The sequence below is a fragment of the Haliotis rubra genome, unplaced genomic scaffold (assembly GCF_003918875.1).
Source record: "Haliotis rubra isolate DU_JTF1 unplaced genomic scaffold, ASM391887v1 Scf462, whole genome shotgun sequence".
Taxonomy (NCBI): Eukaryota; Metazoa; Mollusca; class Gastropoda; order Lepetellida; family Haliotidae; genus Haliotis; species Haliotis rubra.
Window position 1 is genome coordinate 112,930 of NW_025767149.1, and position 17,240 is coordinate 130,169.

The following is a 17,240-nucleotide window of genomic DNA, read 5'->3' on the forward strand; positions in this document are numbered from 1 at the left end:
TTATCTTCTCTTTGTTCTCTTTCTTAACAAAGCTAAGGAATCATTCATAGTTGTTAATAAATGGTGTTATTTGACAACTAAAAACATATTTCAATTACTTGAAGACAAGTATTTTACAGTTCACAGAGTTTGGAAATGTTCACATTCTTTCACTTATACATCAACTCCTTTGTTCATGTAACTTTATAGCAAAGACAAACAAATTCCTACAAGGTTCAATTTGTTTTTAAAATTCAGAAGAATTTCAAAGATGCTCCCTTCCTATTCCTAATGCAATACTCCTTACACCTTTAAGTAGTACTTAAGTAGTATTGGGATATATCGTCTCTTGTGGCGATACATCGATGTATCGCAGACCCTCGCGATATAAATATCCTGACATATTGCCTAAACGTTTTGCATCGATGCACTCGTATCTCGTAGTTGACGATGCAAACATCGATACTATCGATGAATCGTTGCACCACTAGTATCCATGCATGAACACAACAAACAAATGTATCCATACACACACACATCCAATCTCCCACACATGCACACACCTATCATGCATGCACACACACATATTCAAGCACCCCCCACCTACCCCCCACACACATGAAACACACCAAGGACACCACCTACACAGACAGACACCACCATCACCTCACACACATTTCTGTACATGGTGTATCTAGCCTTTTCAAGACAATGTTTTCCCATAAGTTCAGGGCGTGATAATCAAACATATGAGCAGCCCATAAAGTCGTGCGATGCAATTTAAAAAATCTTTAAAAAAAAAATTAAATGAAAATGTGGTTGCGCAAGTTTGTCCTTCTTTTTTATCATCATATTTTTTTTTATCAAGCATTTGCAATAAAGCATCCCCTAACGTAATAGTATCTGTAAAGTTGCCATCTTCATAATACATTTCTATCAGCAAGTATGAAAAAGTATTAGTGTCCTGGTAGTCTCGGCCTGATATGACTGGCCAAAGGAAAACTGTCATCAATAATCGCTTAGTATCATCTACTTTGATGAACTGACTGACTGAGTTTGGTTTTACGTCGCCTTTAGCAATATTCCAGCATCATCACGTTCGGGGGACACCAGAAATGGGCTTCACACATTGTACCCATGTGGGGATTCGAACCCTGGTCTTCGACGTGACGAGCCAATGCTTTAACCATTAGGCTACCCCACCGCCCCTACTTTGATGAAAGTATCATCTATGTATATGTATCATACTTTAAACTGTGCCACTGGTACACCTCCATAGTATTTAGTTACACAAATATCTAGTATACAGTCAAACAGATATGTTTACACTAATAACAGCATGCAAACAAATAACGCCTTTCAACAAAACTAAATTAATGTATCAACAATTCTCTTCAGCCAATTAAAACAAAATTATGTAAAATGCATGGAGGTAGGCATTAGTGACTATTATCGATACATTGTCAACTCCACAAAATTATTCTGACCATAAATGAGAACTATAAATAAAGTATAAATCAAATTAATGTCCCACGGCAAAAATCTTCACAAATCAATACTGCTGAAACCGAAGTCTGTAGACTGGATGGCACTTCAACGTTCCTGTAACACTTTGAGACTGTAGACTGGATTGCACTTCAGCGTTCCTGCAACTTTTTGACTAAGTGTTTCAGTATTCCCATGGAGGAGCCTCTGTAAGAGCTTCCAAAATGATTCCTGCAGAGAAAACAACAGACAAAATAACCCTCAGACAAGTTAGGGTGTACAGAGTTACTCCCCTTGAGAAAATCCCCCAGTTTGTTAGTGTTTGACTAGGTTATCGATAAATGTTGTTCTCGTGTGATGTTTTGTACTTTCTGTTGGTGAAGTGTGGTGTCGTAGGCATTTGTTAACTGATTAACTGTTTAAACTGATGTGTAATTGATGTAAATTAAATCCAGAGGACTTTGAAATTAATTTGCAGTAAAACATATTTATGGGGTAGTAAAGTATGAGATGTATAGGGAACTGAAGCTTACAGTTGAGTACACACTGAAGAAACTGACCATAGTAATAATAATGTTTGTGCCACAACACATTAATGATATTTATTTTATCATCATTGCTGTTGTTCTTACTGTCTTGATAAATTTTATAATTATGATGTACATTACAGATACAGGGATTTACGGACACAAATTCCTGCGTCCAATACTCATAACGAAATTGATTAGCACATCCACATGGACGCAGGAAAGTCTAAATACTTTTTTGTAAAAAATTTCAATCAAGCTAGCTGGGTTATGGTATCATTTGCAATTTAATTACTGTAACAAATAATGTGATGATCATGACAAACAATACAATAACAGTATTATTAAAAATACATTTAAGTGTCTGGGACCCCCATTTTATAGTCCAGGGCACCTATGGTGGTTAGCCACCCCTAAATGGTGGGTTAGCCTTGTGGTTCAAGTGTTAGCTATTCATGTGTTAGACCTTGGTTTGATTCCCTGTATGTCTATTATGACACTATTTCTAGTGTCTGTTGTCTTAACACCTCACTCAGTTAGTTAGTCACATGCTTAAAACTTTAGTGAGAAGGATTGTTCCATGATAGCCTTGAGGTGAGGTGAGGTGAAACTGGGTTGAACGTCGTACTTGAGAATCTTTCGCTCATATGACGACGTACCTGCGTGTGCATGTGTATGTGTGGCTGCTTGTACTATCCCAGACTGAAGCTGGTTTTATAGTGCTAGCCCACTGAGATACCATGCCGCAGTGAAGCATGACTACCAGACACATTAAACTGACTCCGAGCCGACCAGTCCTTGTTGTACCCATTTTTGCAGAGCGCCAGACAGGGACCAACAAGTACCATATTTTAACGTCTTTTGGTATGACGCGGTTGGGGATCGAACCCGCGACCTTCTGCTCTCCGGGCGGACGCTATAAACAACCACACCACGGAGGCGGTCTGATAGCCTTGAACAACCAAGTTTGGTAAAGAGTGGTTGATGTAATAAGTAACTTTGCAACCTGTCCAGACAGGAAATCAAGTCATTGACGCAACAAAGTTGAGGCTTACTACAAGTATTTGAGTGCTTTGGAGTGAGTTAGTGAGTTTAGTGCCTCTCAAACACAACTGAAATATGAAAAGACGAACTTTGCATACTACATGGACAAGTTGTGCCTGTCAAATGGAACTGACACGATAGAGGATTAAATCATCATACTGCATATAGAACTTTGTATACTACATGGACAAGTTGTGCCTCTCAACTGGGACTGTAACAATAGAAGTGACTGAGTGAGTTTGGTTTTGCGCCGCTTTTAGCAATATTCCAGCAATATCACGGCGGGGTACACCAGAAATGGGCTTCACACATTGTACCCATGTGGGGACTCGAATAAGTGCTTTGGAACCTATACCAATCAAGGTCCTCATGGCATCACAAACTGAGCAGAAAGGTTGAGGTTATGTTTGTTTGTTTGTTGTTTAAGGGGAGGTGGGGTAGCCTAGTGGTTAAAATGTTTGCTAGAAGACCCGGATTTGATTCGATTGGGTACAATGTGTGAAGACCATTTCTGGTGTTCCTCACTGTGATATGGCTGGAATATTGCAAAAAGGGGGATAAAGCTAAACTCACTCACTCACTGCTTATTTCAATATTTCAACTATATGGCATCTGTAAATAATCAAATCTGAACCAGATAATCCAGTGATCAACATCGTCAGCATCGATTTACGCAGTTGGGATATGATGACATTTGCAGTGTATGAAATAGTGAAATAGGCCAAAATCCCAGACAGACATCAGGGCTGGTAACTGTCCCAAAATGGATTTAACCAGACCAGACAATCTAAAGAAAATATCTCATTTTTTTTTTTAGTTACAATGAATAATTTAATGAACCTGAGACATGTATTTACTGTCTAACAGCCTATTCACACCAGTCATTTTCAAAGAAATCAGACTTTGAGTTTGCAGAACTCCATGCATCGGTAGGTGTCGCTGTTTTAGGGATAATATATGTCAACAAAGTGTTTGAGCTTGCGATACGATAGTTCAATGTTAAAACTGTAATTGTCAACTAATTTCAAGTCTTAATGTCACGCTCAATTTGAAAAAATATATTTTAAGATATTGTGTATTTACTCAGATGTATGGAACATGTCATCTAAAATATTCACCACACCATCGAGCTGGCTAGCTGTAAATTTACACATACCAGTGGTTGAGTTTATGGAAGAGCAGATACAGCTGCAGTCTTGTCTCGTAGCCTGGCTGTTTGGGCAGGACCTTGAAGTAGTTATTGAAGAATGCAGAATTAAACCCTCCAAACATGTTGGCTATTCCCAGGTCAAATTCAGCATGCCCATAGAAACTGCTGGGGTCGAATATCACTGGAGATAAAGAAGACAGACAGTCACTCATATGGACCTGCCCAGTGGCCGACATACTGCCAGATGTCACTAAAATATGCAAATTGTAAAAATAGAAATTAAAATATATGTTACTATGGTCATAACCAAAGTGACAGTTTGCAGAAGTGAACAAAGTAACAATAAGGTTCTTCAATGCTTAAATTTACATTATTACATTGAATGAAATTTCAAAGTAATCACACCTCTGAAAGTGAGTGAGTGAGTGAGTGAGTGAGTGAGTGAGTGAGTGAGTGAGTGAGTGAGTGAGTGAGTGAGTGAGTGAGTGAGTGAGTGAGTGAGTGAGTGAGTGAGTGAGTGAGTGAGTGAGTGAGTGAGTGAGTGAGTGAGTGAGTGAGTGAGTGAGTGAGTGAGTGAGTGAGTGAGTGAGTGAGTGAGTGAGTGAGTGAGTGAGTGAGTGAGTGAGTGAGTGAGTGAGTGAGTGAGTGAGTGAGTGAGTGAGTGAGTGAGTGAGTGAGTGAGTGAGTGAGTGAGTGAGTGAGTGAGTGAGTGAGTGAGTGAGTGAGTGAGTGAGTGAGTGAGTGAGTGAGTGATGCTTTGAACAGTTTTGCAGATTTATGTGGGAAGAAAGCTGAAACTGATGCTGACAACCAAGACACATACTAGGGCGAATCAGGATTGAAACAAACTGGCATAGGCTTATGGAATATCTAAGGGACACAACTCTGCACAGTAAATAGTGGCACTCTGGATGACTGGGCAATCCCTGGCTCCAATGACAAGACAGACAGAAGTACAGATAAGCTGCGTATCTGCTTAAATTATGCAAATATTTACGTGAAAACTCAATTCTTATTAAGTCTACTGCGTACAAGTACGCTTGAATTTGTGTAAATAGTCAATAAATTTGATCTTAAATGTGTACACACAAAAATGTCAAATCTTAGCTTGCGTACCGGTGCACAGATGAAATAACTGAGGTATACTGAGAGGTTCTATTTCAGGACATGAACTTGGCAGCTTGCAGTCTTTCTTATCATTTCTCATATTACAGATCAAATATAAATAACAAACACTAACATTTAAACTTTATTATATTTTTAAAATTAATGGAAAATGGCAAAATACCCAATTGAGTTTGTGTGAGATGGGTACAATTTATGTGGTTACTCAAAGGAAAATTAGGATACCCAATTGAGATGAACACAAGCGAGTACATAACTCAATGACCAAAAACGTTATCTGTAGCTCTGGACAGACTACAGTAATGTGAAAGAATTGGGTGGTTCTTCACTTTCTTGAATACTGCATCATTTGTCAGATGAATGTGATGATGTCCACACAAGTATACACCTAACGCAAGGATGTAGATGTCAGTTACACAGCATACCCGGTCTGTCTGACAGCTGCCCAACATTTCCAGCCCACAGATCCCCATGCAGCAAAGCAGGCTGAATGTCAAGGCCATCAAACAGCTTAGGCATGCTGGGAAGTATCTGTGACCACAGTTCCCGAGCACCTTTGTCTCTATACTGAAAACAATCAAGAGGTACATCATTTGGATGCCTATATGATAAGGGTTAGAAAATCAAAGACTATTTCCTCCATGAAATGTGTCATTGTTGAAAATGAAATAGTTTTGATTGATATTTATTCCTCTCCCTCTCTCACACAAATCTATCCAGTAGTTCTCACCTCAGATTCAAGCCTCTGGATTTGCTCTTCGATTTTCTGGGCATAAAATTGCTGAAAGTAAACAAAAACAAGTTTTGTATTTCCGCAGCCAATCACTTCCCCCAGGGTCCATTTCCATGGTTCTCACAGTCTCAGATTACCTGCCCTTGATTTCTTTTTGCATGTTTGATTGGCTTTGCTACTAGGTCTAACATACCAATGTTACACACAGTCCCACTGATTATTATTGCGTTTACAAAAGAATCAATATTGAAAAACACATAAAAGAATGCCCTCAAAAGTCTTTCTGATGGAAAGGATTTCACAGTAATACAAGTTACCTCCCTTACCCTTTCCCTTACATCGACATTTCATTGGTTGGTCCAATGTTGATGAAAATCAAGGGCGGGTAATTTCTGATCATGAGAATGATGAAAATCAGGGGTTAGTGTTGGTTCACCGAAACATGAGCCCTGGAGATATACTGGACGAATTTTACAATGTTTCGCAGAAATTATTTTCACACAACAAAACATGAAACAACCAGCAGAGAGATAACTGAACAGTTCAGTAGAGATGAGATCAACAACACATGGCCTGTTTTGTATGTGGTGTTTTACTACAAAATGTGACTTTACTCATCTTTGCTATCCAGATATCTATCCACCACCCATCTATCTATACAAATGTTACCAAACACCTGTATATCCAAACATTACTAACCATCCATCTATCTATCCAACTGTTACTCACCACCCATCTATCTATCCAAGTGTAACTCACCACCCAGCTATCTATCCAAGTGTTACTCACCACCCAGCTATCTATCCAAGTGTTACTCACCACCCATCTATCTATCCAAGTGTTACTCACCACCCATCTATCTATCCAAGTGTTACTCACCACCCAGCTATCTATCCAAGTGTTACTCACCACCCAGCTATCTATCCAAGTGTTACTCACCACCCATCTATCTATCCAAGTGTTACTCACCACCCAGCTATCTATCCAAGTGTTACTCACCACCCAGCTATCTATCCAAGTGTTACTCACCACCCAGCTATCTATCCAAGTGTTACTCACCACCCATCTATCCAAGCGTTACTCACCACCGATCTATCTATCCAAGTGTTACTCACCACCCAGCTGTCTATCCAAGTGTTACTCACCACCCATCTATCTATCCAAGTGTTACTCACCACCCAGCTATCTATCCAAGTGTTACTCACCACCCAGCTATCTATTCAAGTGTTACTCACCACCCAGCTATCCAAGTGTTACTCACCACCCAGCTATCCAAGCGTTTCTCACCACCTATCTATCTATCCAAGTGTTACTCACCACCCAGCTATCTATCCAAGTGTTACTCACCACCCATCTATCTATCCAAGTGTTACTCACCACCCAGCTATCTATCCAAGTGTTACTCACCATTCAGCTATCCAAGTGTTACTCACCACCCATCTATCTATCCAAGTGTTACTCACCACCCATCTATCTATCCAAGTGTTACTCACCACCCAGCTATCTATCCAAGTGTTACTCACCACCCATCTATCTATCCAAGTGTTACTCACCACCCATCTATCTATCCAAGTGTTACTCACCACCCATCTATCTATCCAAGTGTTACTCACCACCCATCTATCTATCCAAGTGTTACTCACCACCCAGCTATCTATCCAAGTGTTACTCACCACCCATCTATCCAAGCGTTACTCACCACCCATCTATCTATCCAAGTGTTACTCACCACCCAGCTATCTATCCAAGTGTTACTCTATCTATCCAAGTGTTACTCACCACCCAGCTATCTATCCAAGTGTTACTCACCACCCATCTATCTATTCAAGTGTTACTCACCACTACCAGCTATCCAAGTGCTACTCACCACCCAGCTATCTATCCAAGTGTTACTCACCACCCATCTATCTATCCAAGTGTTACTCACCACCCACCTGTCTATCCAAGTGTTACTCACCACCCATCTATCTATCCAAGTGTTACTCACCACCCATCTATCTATCCAACTGTTACTCACCACCCATCTGTCTATCCAAGTGTTACTCACCACCCATCTATCTATCCAAGTGTTACTCACCACCACGCTATCTATCCAAGTGTTACTCACCACACTCTATCTATCCAAGTGCTACTCACCACCCATCTATCCATCCAAGTGTTACTCACCACCCATCTATCTATCCAAGTGTTACTCACCACCACAATATCTATCCAAGTGTTACTCACCACACTCTATCTATCCAAGTGCTACTCACCACCCAGCTATCCATCCAAGTGTTACTCACCACCCAGCTATCTATCCAAGTGTTACTCACCACCCAGCTATCCAAGTGTTACTCACCACCCAGCTATGCAAGCGCTTCTCACCACCCAGCTATCTATCCAAGTGTTACTCACCACCATACTATCTATCCAAGTGTTACTCACCATCCATTTATCTATTCACGTGTTACTCACCACCCAGCTATCTATCCAAGTGTTACTCACCACCCAGCTATCCAAGTGCTACTCACCACCCAGCTGTCTATCCAAGTGTTACTCACCACCCAGCTATCTATCCAAGTGTTACTCACCACCCATCTATCTATCCAAGTGTTACTCACCACCCAGCTATTCAAGTGCTACTCACCACCCAGCTGTCTATCCTAGTGTTACTCACCACCCATCTATCTATCCATGTGTTACTCACCACCCAGCTATCCAAGTGCTACTCACCAGCCATCTATCTATCCAAGTGTTACTCACCACCCATCTATCTATCCTAGTGTTACTCACCACCCAGCTATCCAAGTGCTACTCACCACTCATCTATCTATACAAGTGTTACTCACCACCCATCTGTCTATCCTAGTGTTACTCACCACCCAGCTGTCTATGCTAGTGTTACTCACCACCCATCGATCTATCCAAGTGTTACTCACCATCCAGCTATCTATCCAAGTGTTACTCACCACCCAGCTATCTATCCAAGTGTTACTCACCACCCATTTATCTATCCAAGTGTTACTCACCACCCAGCTATCTATCCAAGTGTTACTCACCACCCAGCTATCTATCCAAGTGTTACTCACCACCCATCTATCTATCCAAGTGTTACTCACCACCCATCTATCTATCAAGTGTTACTCACCACCCAGCTATCTATCCAAGTGTTACTCACCACCCAGCTATCCAAGTGTTACTCACCACCCAGCTATCTATCCAAGTGTTACTCACCACCATACTATCCAAGTGTTACTCACCACCCATCTATCTATCCTAGTGTTACTCACCAACCAGCTATCTATCCAAGTGTTACTCACCACCCAGCTATCCAAGTGCATCTCACCACCCATCTATCTATCCTAGTGTTACTCACCACCCAGCTATCTATCCAAGTGTTACTCACCACCCATCTATCTATCCAAGTGCTACTTTCCACCCATCTATCTATCCAAGTGTTACTCACCACCATACTATCTATCCACGTGTTACTCACTACTCACCTGTCTATCCAAGTGTTACTCACCACCCAGCTATCTATCCAAGTGTTGCTCACCACCATACTATCTATCCAAGTGTTACTCACCACCCACCTGTCTATCACAGTGTTACTCACCACCCACCTGTCTATCTAAGGGTTACTCACCACCCAGCTATCTGTCCACTTGTTATTTTGAGGAATAGAACCACAACATGTCTCCACATCAAAACCGAACTTGTCCACGTAGATGAGATCCAGGTCTTTGTGTACAGACTGAAGTTCCTTCAACCTCTGCCGACCTATCTCAGCATTCTGTTGGTGAAGTCTGAACAACAAACACACAGTATTCATCACTTACATCAATATTTCATCCAGGTATAAAGTAAACAATCTGTTGCTAGTTTACAAGGTAACAAGTCATTAACAAGTGTTTGCCACTAATATGGCAATGTCCACCTCCGCTAAAGAAGAATGAAATATTGATAACATATTTACTACTTTTTATTTTTTGGTCACATACAAGATGCCTGAAATGACTGGTGTCTGCATAATCACCCAATTTAGGCTGTCGACATAATTGAAGACATTGGGTGTAATGGTTTATGAGATATCGCGTTTACGTAAGTTTGAGAAGTGGTCAAAGTGTCGTGGTGACCTTGAAGATAAGGTCAAGGTCACCCAAATCAAATGGTGTCTGCGTAATCCCCCAATGTAGACTGTCACCAAATTTGAAGACATTGGGTACAACGGTTCATGAGTTCGCGTTAACAAGAATCGGGACGTACGTACGGACGCAGCTGAATACATAGTCCCCCGTTCCGTGTTGCAGCGGGGGACAATAAAAGAGGTAGTGCAATACTTCAGTTACTGAACTAGAGATCCATCCTGATGGGTTCCATATGCATGGTTTTACCTCACAAAAGATTGAGGTAAAACATGCATACAATTTAATCAGATTTCCACTGATAATGATATTCAGCCTGTCTACTTCTGAGCCATACATGTACTTTTCTCCCACATCACATGTGGAGTTCAATCCAGATGTCTGGGAAGTTAATTAACCCAGTATTCACAAAACATCATATAAGTAATCGAGTCTGGACCAGACAATCCAGTGATCAATAACATGAGCAGTGTTCTACACAATTTGGATATGATGACAGGTGTCAACCAAGCCTGACCACCCAATCCCATTACTCGCCTCTTATGACAAGCATGGGTTACTGAAGATCAATTCTAACACAGATCTTCATGGGTTTGTTGGCTCAGCATCACAAAGTGGGGACAGAGGTTGATTCTGTCTAAGATATACCTCGCTAGTTGCTGGCCGAGCGCTGCAGAGTAGGAGGAGAGACTGTTCATGTCCAGATACTCCATTACCAAGACGGCGCCGCCCTCAGGGTTTGTCAGCGCCTCAAACACAGCAACACAAACTAACATCATTAACATAAGACAAACACATTCATACATCTTCAACAAACTTTCCCTCTGAGAAACAGATTCTTAATGAGGAGACAGATAAAGTTAAGAATGATAACTCTTTGATAGCAAGGCCAAATCGTTTAGCCAATATACTACACTCAGACACAGTACACTGTTTCCATGGTGATGACTACTTGTTTTATCACTTTAATGCTAAGTACCAGGCAAGGTAAAATCAAGTATCGTCTTTTACCATCTTTAGACACGATGGCTGACAAAGTCCAGGGTGCCATTGTACAAATCGATCTTAGCGCTAAGGCCAACAACAAAAATATCTCCGTTTCTGGCTACCCGACCGACCCTATCCTAAACCCCCCTGATCCTAAATATTTTTTTAACCAAGTCAAAGTCATGACTGGAGTGCATTTCAACTCATCATTTTCATCCAAATCGAGTATGATATTTTCATGTTTTTCAGTGGCTAAAATGGATTGCATTGAATTGGCATAATGGGCTCTCACTGACAGATAAATAACATGAATAATGAATCTTTCAATGTTTCATCACAAGGCATTGTCACAACATGATATGGTATCCTTGAAGACATTCTCAGGTGCCCAGCTAGTGCTGCTAAAAAATAAAAATAAAAGTAAAAAAAGAGAGGATAAAATCGACCCAGCTACCTTATTTTTAAAAAGCATGTAATAGGAAACGGACATATATTTTTGGGGGGCCAAAAGTGACCATAACTCCCATATCGTAACTCCCATATCTTAACATAGACTTCACGACTGGCGTAACTGCTATTTCTGGCTGATTCGTAAAAACAGCACCCTGCTCTCCGGGCAGATGCTATATCCACTGTATCTATATAAGGTCAAAGGGAACTATCTGGCCATGTCCATAACAAGCCATTTAGGATTTTAGCCCTAAATACTTGCTGATGAACATGAGCAGCTTCTTACCTTGATGGGTTTTGGTACTTTCACTTCATCAGCTTTGTACAGAGCAACAAGGCTTGCAAACTCTCCATCAAACATCTTCCGTGCCTGGAACAGTAGAAGAAGTGCTGGATAGTGACACACTGACTGATGTCTCAGGTGTGACAGCAGGTGGAACACTTACAAAGTGAATGTGAGTGATCTGCCAAAGGGCTGTGACCAGCCTCATGAGGGAGGGAATGGTAGTGATCTGCCAAAGGGCTGTGACCAGCCTCATGAGGGAGGGAATGGTAGTGATCTGCCACAGGGCTGTGACCTGCCTCAATGAGGGAGGGAATGGTAGTGATCTGCCCATCTGTTGTCACCTCCAAAATGAATGAATGGAAGTAACCTGTCAACTAGTGGTGGGAATTGGTTAAAATCTCACAATTGATGATTGGTTCATTACAACCGATCAATCATCGAAAATAATTTGTTAGGGTCATTTATCAAATTCTCATGGTTATGTTTGTTAATGCACAAAAAATATAGAAAAACATGTAGTTTTTTCTGGGTTTTTTTTTGCAAACTGCACAAAATGCATTTACAAATTTCACATCTTAAAGGGTGACTATAGTATGTTAGGAACATAAATTTCTTGGAGTCTTTAAGATAAATTCAATCATGACAAGGAATGAGTTTGTAGTGCTTATGAAATGTAACAGACAAAACCAACCTTGTGAAAAATGTTGCTGATGCAAACAGGTGTTCCAAAATTGCTTGTGTTCGATTATGAGAAAACATGATTGATTGCTTGGTTGTTTGGTCATTGCGACCAACCTTCGATTGATTCAATTAATCGGACCACCACTACTGCCAAAGGGGTGTGACTTGTGCAATGGGATTGACCTCCTCATCAGGTGTGACTTGCCCAAAAGGTGTGACCTTCCCATCAGGTGTGACCTCCAAGATTGAAGTGACTTGCCGGAAGGGTATGACCTCCAAAATAGGAGTGACCTATCAAAGGGTGTGACTTGCTAAACAGGAGTGAGCTGACCATTGGTTTTTACTCCAAAATGAATAGGGGTGACCTGCCAAAAGGGTGTGACTTTCCCAAAGATAGACCTGCCCATTGGGTGTGACATCAAAGTGAATTGGAGTGACCTGCTAAAAGGGTGTCACTTATCAAACAGTGACCTTCCCATCAGGTGTGATCTCCAGGATGGGAGTGACCTGACTATTGGTTGTGACTCCAAAATGAATTGGAGTGACCTACCAAAGGGTGTGACTTTCCCTAAGGAGTGACCTGCCCATCGGGTGTGACCTCCAAAATAGGAGTGACCTGCCAAACAGGAGAGACCAACCCAATGTGCAAAAAACCTAATTCTAGTTCACAAGTTCCTGTCAATGTAAGTGACAGAATGGATTGTTGTGGCAGTCATTTAAGTCATAAAAACATTGGTTAGTCAATCAGCTTACTATCACAGTCAGTTATTAACAATCAGGGACCTTTCGCTTCTGGCATCATCAATTACATATTGCAACCTTTGCACATGATTTTCGCAGCAAGTAAACTAACAAGCTTATTTTGTATTCACCTCGGATCCACTGTTCATCTTGACGAAGACTAGACCCTCATCAGTCTCATATGCCACACCCTCGCTGATGCAACCTCCCCCTCCCATCCTGGTTCTCTTCAGCACCGAGGTGCCCAGTTCCTGCTTCAGCATCTCCTCCATACTCAACACAGGCGTTCAGGATTCCTGTTCTTCCAGTCAATGCTGAAATTATACAAAGCAACTTTTTGGTAAAAACATTTTCCATGTCAGAGTCCTGTTGTTTGTTTGTTGTTTAATGCCACACTCTGCATCATTCCAGCTTCATGGCAATGGTCTGTAACTAATTGAGTCTGGACCAGACAATCCAGTGATCAACATCATGAGCATCGACTTAGGCAATTGGGATATGATGGCGTGTCAACCAAGTCAGCGATCCTGACCACATAGTCACCTTTTATAACAAGCATGAGTTGCTGGTGACCAATTCTAACCTGTATGTTCAAAGGTTGCAGGAATATTACATGCATACTGTTTAAAGCGGTGTAAAAGCCAACTCACTCATTCTTATCGAAAGGATGTAGCATAGATTTGTTTGTTTAGCAGTGCACTCAGCAATATTCAAAGTATATCACTTTGGTCTGTAAACAACTGAATCTGGACTAGATGATCCAGTGATGGAAATCCTGAGCATTGTTCCACCAAATGATATATGATGACAAGTTATCAGGTCAAATTACGAAAAGCTCCAGTTCTACGCCATTTTCCACAGCATCAGAATATATTTATATCAAAACGACTGTGAATTGAAGGGCTTTTCTAAGAATTCAAACAGTGAAAAACCAGTTATTTAAAGGAATCTCAGACTGAAATTATGACGACATTTAACAGTATATTTAATATCCACTTCTCTATGTAACTGTGGGACAGCAGTTTGAAATATGGATGTTGTTTTCTAAGAGTGAGTGAGTTTAGTTTTATGCCACCTCTAGCAATATTCCAGCAATATCCCAATGGGGGACACCAGAAATGGGCTTCACACATTGTACAATATGGAGAATCGAATCCATGACTTTGGTGTGACAAGCAAAGTTTTCTGAGAAGATTGTGCATCAAGTAATCATTTCATTAAACAAACATAAGCTCAAGATCTCTCTTGTATAGTTCCTCCAAAATACATAGAAATTGCAGGGTTCCATAGATAGTGATGCACAAATTAACAAGTAAGAAAGGTCTAATTTCTTCACATCTATACATCTTCTGAATTCACAGAAACATGTTTCAGCAGTTCAATACACGATAGCATTCAGTTGATCAGAAACAACCAATGACAATAATGAATAATTTTTTCAAAAATAAAACCTTCCATGAAAGGAATGCCTTGAGGAACATAGCCTGAAAATTTGTACAGTGGTTTCTGAAGTGAGGTGAGGTGAGGTGAAATTGGGTTTTACGTCGTGCTTGAGAATATTTCGCTCATATGACGACGTACATGCGTGTGTATGTGTATGTGCGGCTGCTTGTACTAGCCCAGACTTAAGCTGGTTTTATAGTGCTAGCCCACTGAGATACCATGCGGCAGTGAAGCATGGATACCCCACTCAGACACATTATACTGACTCCGAGCCGACCAGTCCTTGTTGTACCCATTAATGCCGAGCGCCAGGCAGGGACCAACAAGTACCATATTTTAACGTCTTTTTGGTATGACGCAGTCGGGGATCGAACCCGCGACCTTCCGCTCTCCGGGCGGACGCTCTAAAGTAAAGAGTTTCACGATGTCAAAAGAGCAAATACTAACTGTCCTACATTTATTGTGTAATGATCTGCCGATGAATCATTTTATCGTCAAATCTGAGTCTGGAGTAATACAACCAAAGCAGAAAAGTTCCACTTCTGGCTACCAAACAGTTATCGCCATATTTTAGCGGTATTTACAAAATTACTCCGGCATTCGTTAAATTATGAAACAAAATTAATCATAAGAAAAGAAAGATTTATGGATGTCAACTTCTTTATTGTGAATAACACGACGTTTCGGAGTGTATTTGGAGTGCCATTCCTGAAATAATACATATATTTATATCATACAGTAATCTTGAATAATTGATTGTGTGACTATTTGAGTGTTTCTTTTACAGTAGATTGATAGGGATGGAAACAATTAATGACTTATGATCTTGAACTTGCTATTACAGATCGTGTGACATTCCCCTGACTAAGTTACAAAAATTTTATAGGGTTCATAATTTTTTAGGGTTCATAACTTTATCTGTTATTTTCTCTTATGTTACTGTAAAGGATTTTCTTTTGCTGTCCTTTATTGTTGTCAAATACCATTAGGGAAAAATACTGGAATTGTAATTGACCGAAACTGCGCACGTGTGATACTGATGTATTGGCGATAACTCTTATGCGGCAATAACTGTTCGCTAGCCAGTATACAGTAGTTGGCCATAAGTGAGTCATCATTTGCGAAATTCCCACAGACTTGCATGTTAATTACTGGTAACCCTTCCAAGAATAATTTTCATAAATTTAGTTTCAGTCGAATTGCTTTCAATACTTATCTACCAGCTGGGAAATCTTCTCAGCTACATACACATAATTCCGTTCAATTTTCCGATGATTATTAAGAAAACTGTAACTATTTAAACAACATATAATAGACAAACCAATCAGGTTTAACATGGCTGTCTATGGGATAGATCAAAATTAAGTTGTACTTATGGTGCTTAATCAGGTGTCATTCGATAACTAATCAAAGGAAATATGAAAGAAAATTATGTACACATAGCTGAAGATGATTTCTAAGATTTCTGCAAAATATCAAAATAAAATGACTTCTACTAAATTTATGAAAATTATTCTTGCAACAGTTAATTAACATGTAAGTCTATGGAAATTTGACTAATGATGAATCACTTAATTATGGCCAACTATAGTTCAGCAAGCTAAACGTCGTGTTCCTGTACCTAAAGGATTGATCTTTCGATCCGTGTATCAATATACATGCGATGATTCGTTTTTCAATGTCTCTGGAGTCAGAAACGTTCCCGTTGAAAATCGCCGGGAAAGTGCTCTACTCATAAAATTGGGTTCGGACGCTAAACGTCATGTATGCCTTGGGCAGGACTAATGATGAATCACTTAATTATGGCCAACTACTGCAGCTATAAATAAGCATGCATTCAGCAAACCTTGGGATTCAACCTAAAACACTCTGGGACATGTTGGAATGAAGTTTGAATGAACAGCAATATGTTCTGTAGTTAGTTATATAACAACAGTGAAAAGATATGATTTTAAGGTGTTTTAAAAATTAGTTGGGGGCGGGCCAACATTGGTCAAAAGGAGCTACAAATATTTCTTAACAAGGTGACGAGATTAACAACATAATCTGTTCTGTCTTATGCGATCTCCTATTTTTACGGCCATGATAGACAGTTTAGTCAGCTTGGAAACTTTTATCACAATATTGAATATGACAGTTGTGACTTGTGAACATTAACCTTTCGAAATACAGCTAAAAACATCGAGAAACCGTATCATTGCATATCATTATATTCCCCGTGTGCTAAGACGTCTGTCTGTGAAGGTCTCACCTAATGACAGATGTTGTCATTGACAGGGACACAAAAAACAGCTGACCAAAATATACACCGACAAGAGACAAAGCTGTCGCAAGCTGATCCGGATGCAAGCTAAACGTGAAGAAGCAACGTTCTAAAGCCGCCCTGAAAACAAGCTCCCTATAGCGATATTTCTATCAATTATCAACACAGGAAGGAACATATCGCGCTGGGATGGAGCTCGTTGTGGACATAACAAGGGGG

General features: G+C 40.4%; 1 protein-coding gene across 1 annotated transcript; it reads right to left on the minus strand.

Annotated features, from left to right (window-relative positions):
* Nucleotides 1-533: 533 nt before the first annotated feature.
* On the minus strand, nt 534-17,127 carry LOC124290325 (ketosamine-3-kinase-like). Its single transcript, XM_046727035.1, has 9 exons — nt 17,010-17,127; nt 13,447-13,629; nt 11,894-11,977; nt 10,819-10,919; nt 9,672-9,831; nt 6,041-6,091; nt 5,736-5,877; nt 4,192-4,366; nt 534-1,695 (listed from the first exon to the last, which is right to left on the minus strand). The coding sequence occupies exons 2-9, from the start codon at nt 13,585-13,587 to the stop codon at nt 1,617-1,619; spliced, it is 933 nt and encodes a 310-aa protein (XP_046582991.1). The 5' UTR covers nt 13,588-13,629; nt 17,010-17,127; the 3' UTR covers nt 534-1,616.
* Nucleotides 17,128-17,240: the final 113 nt, after the last annotated feature.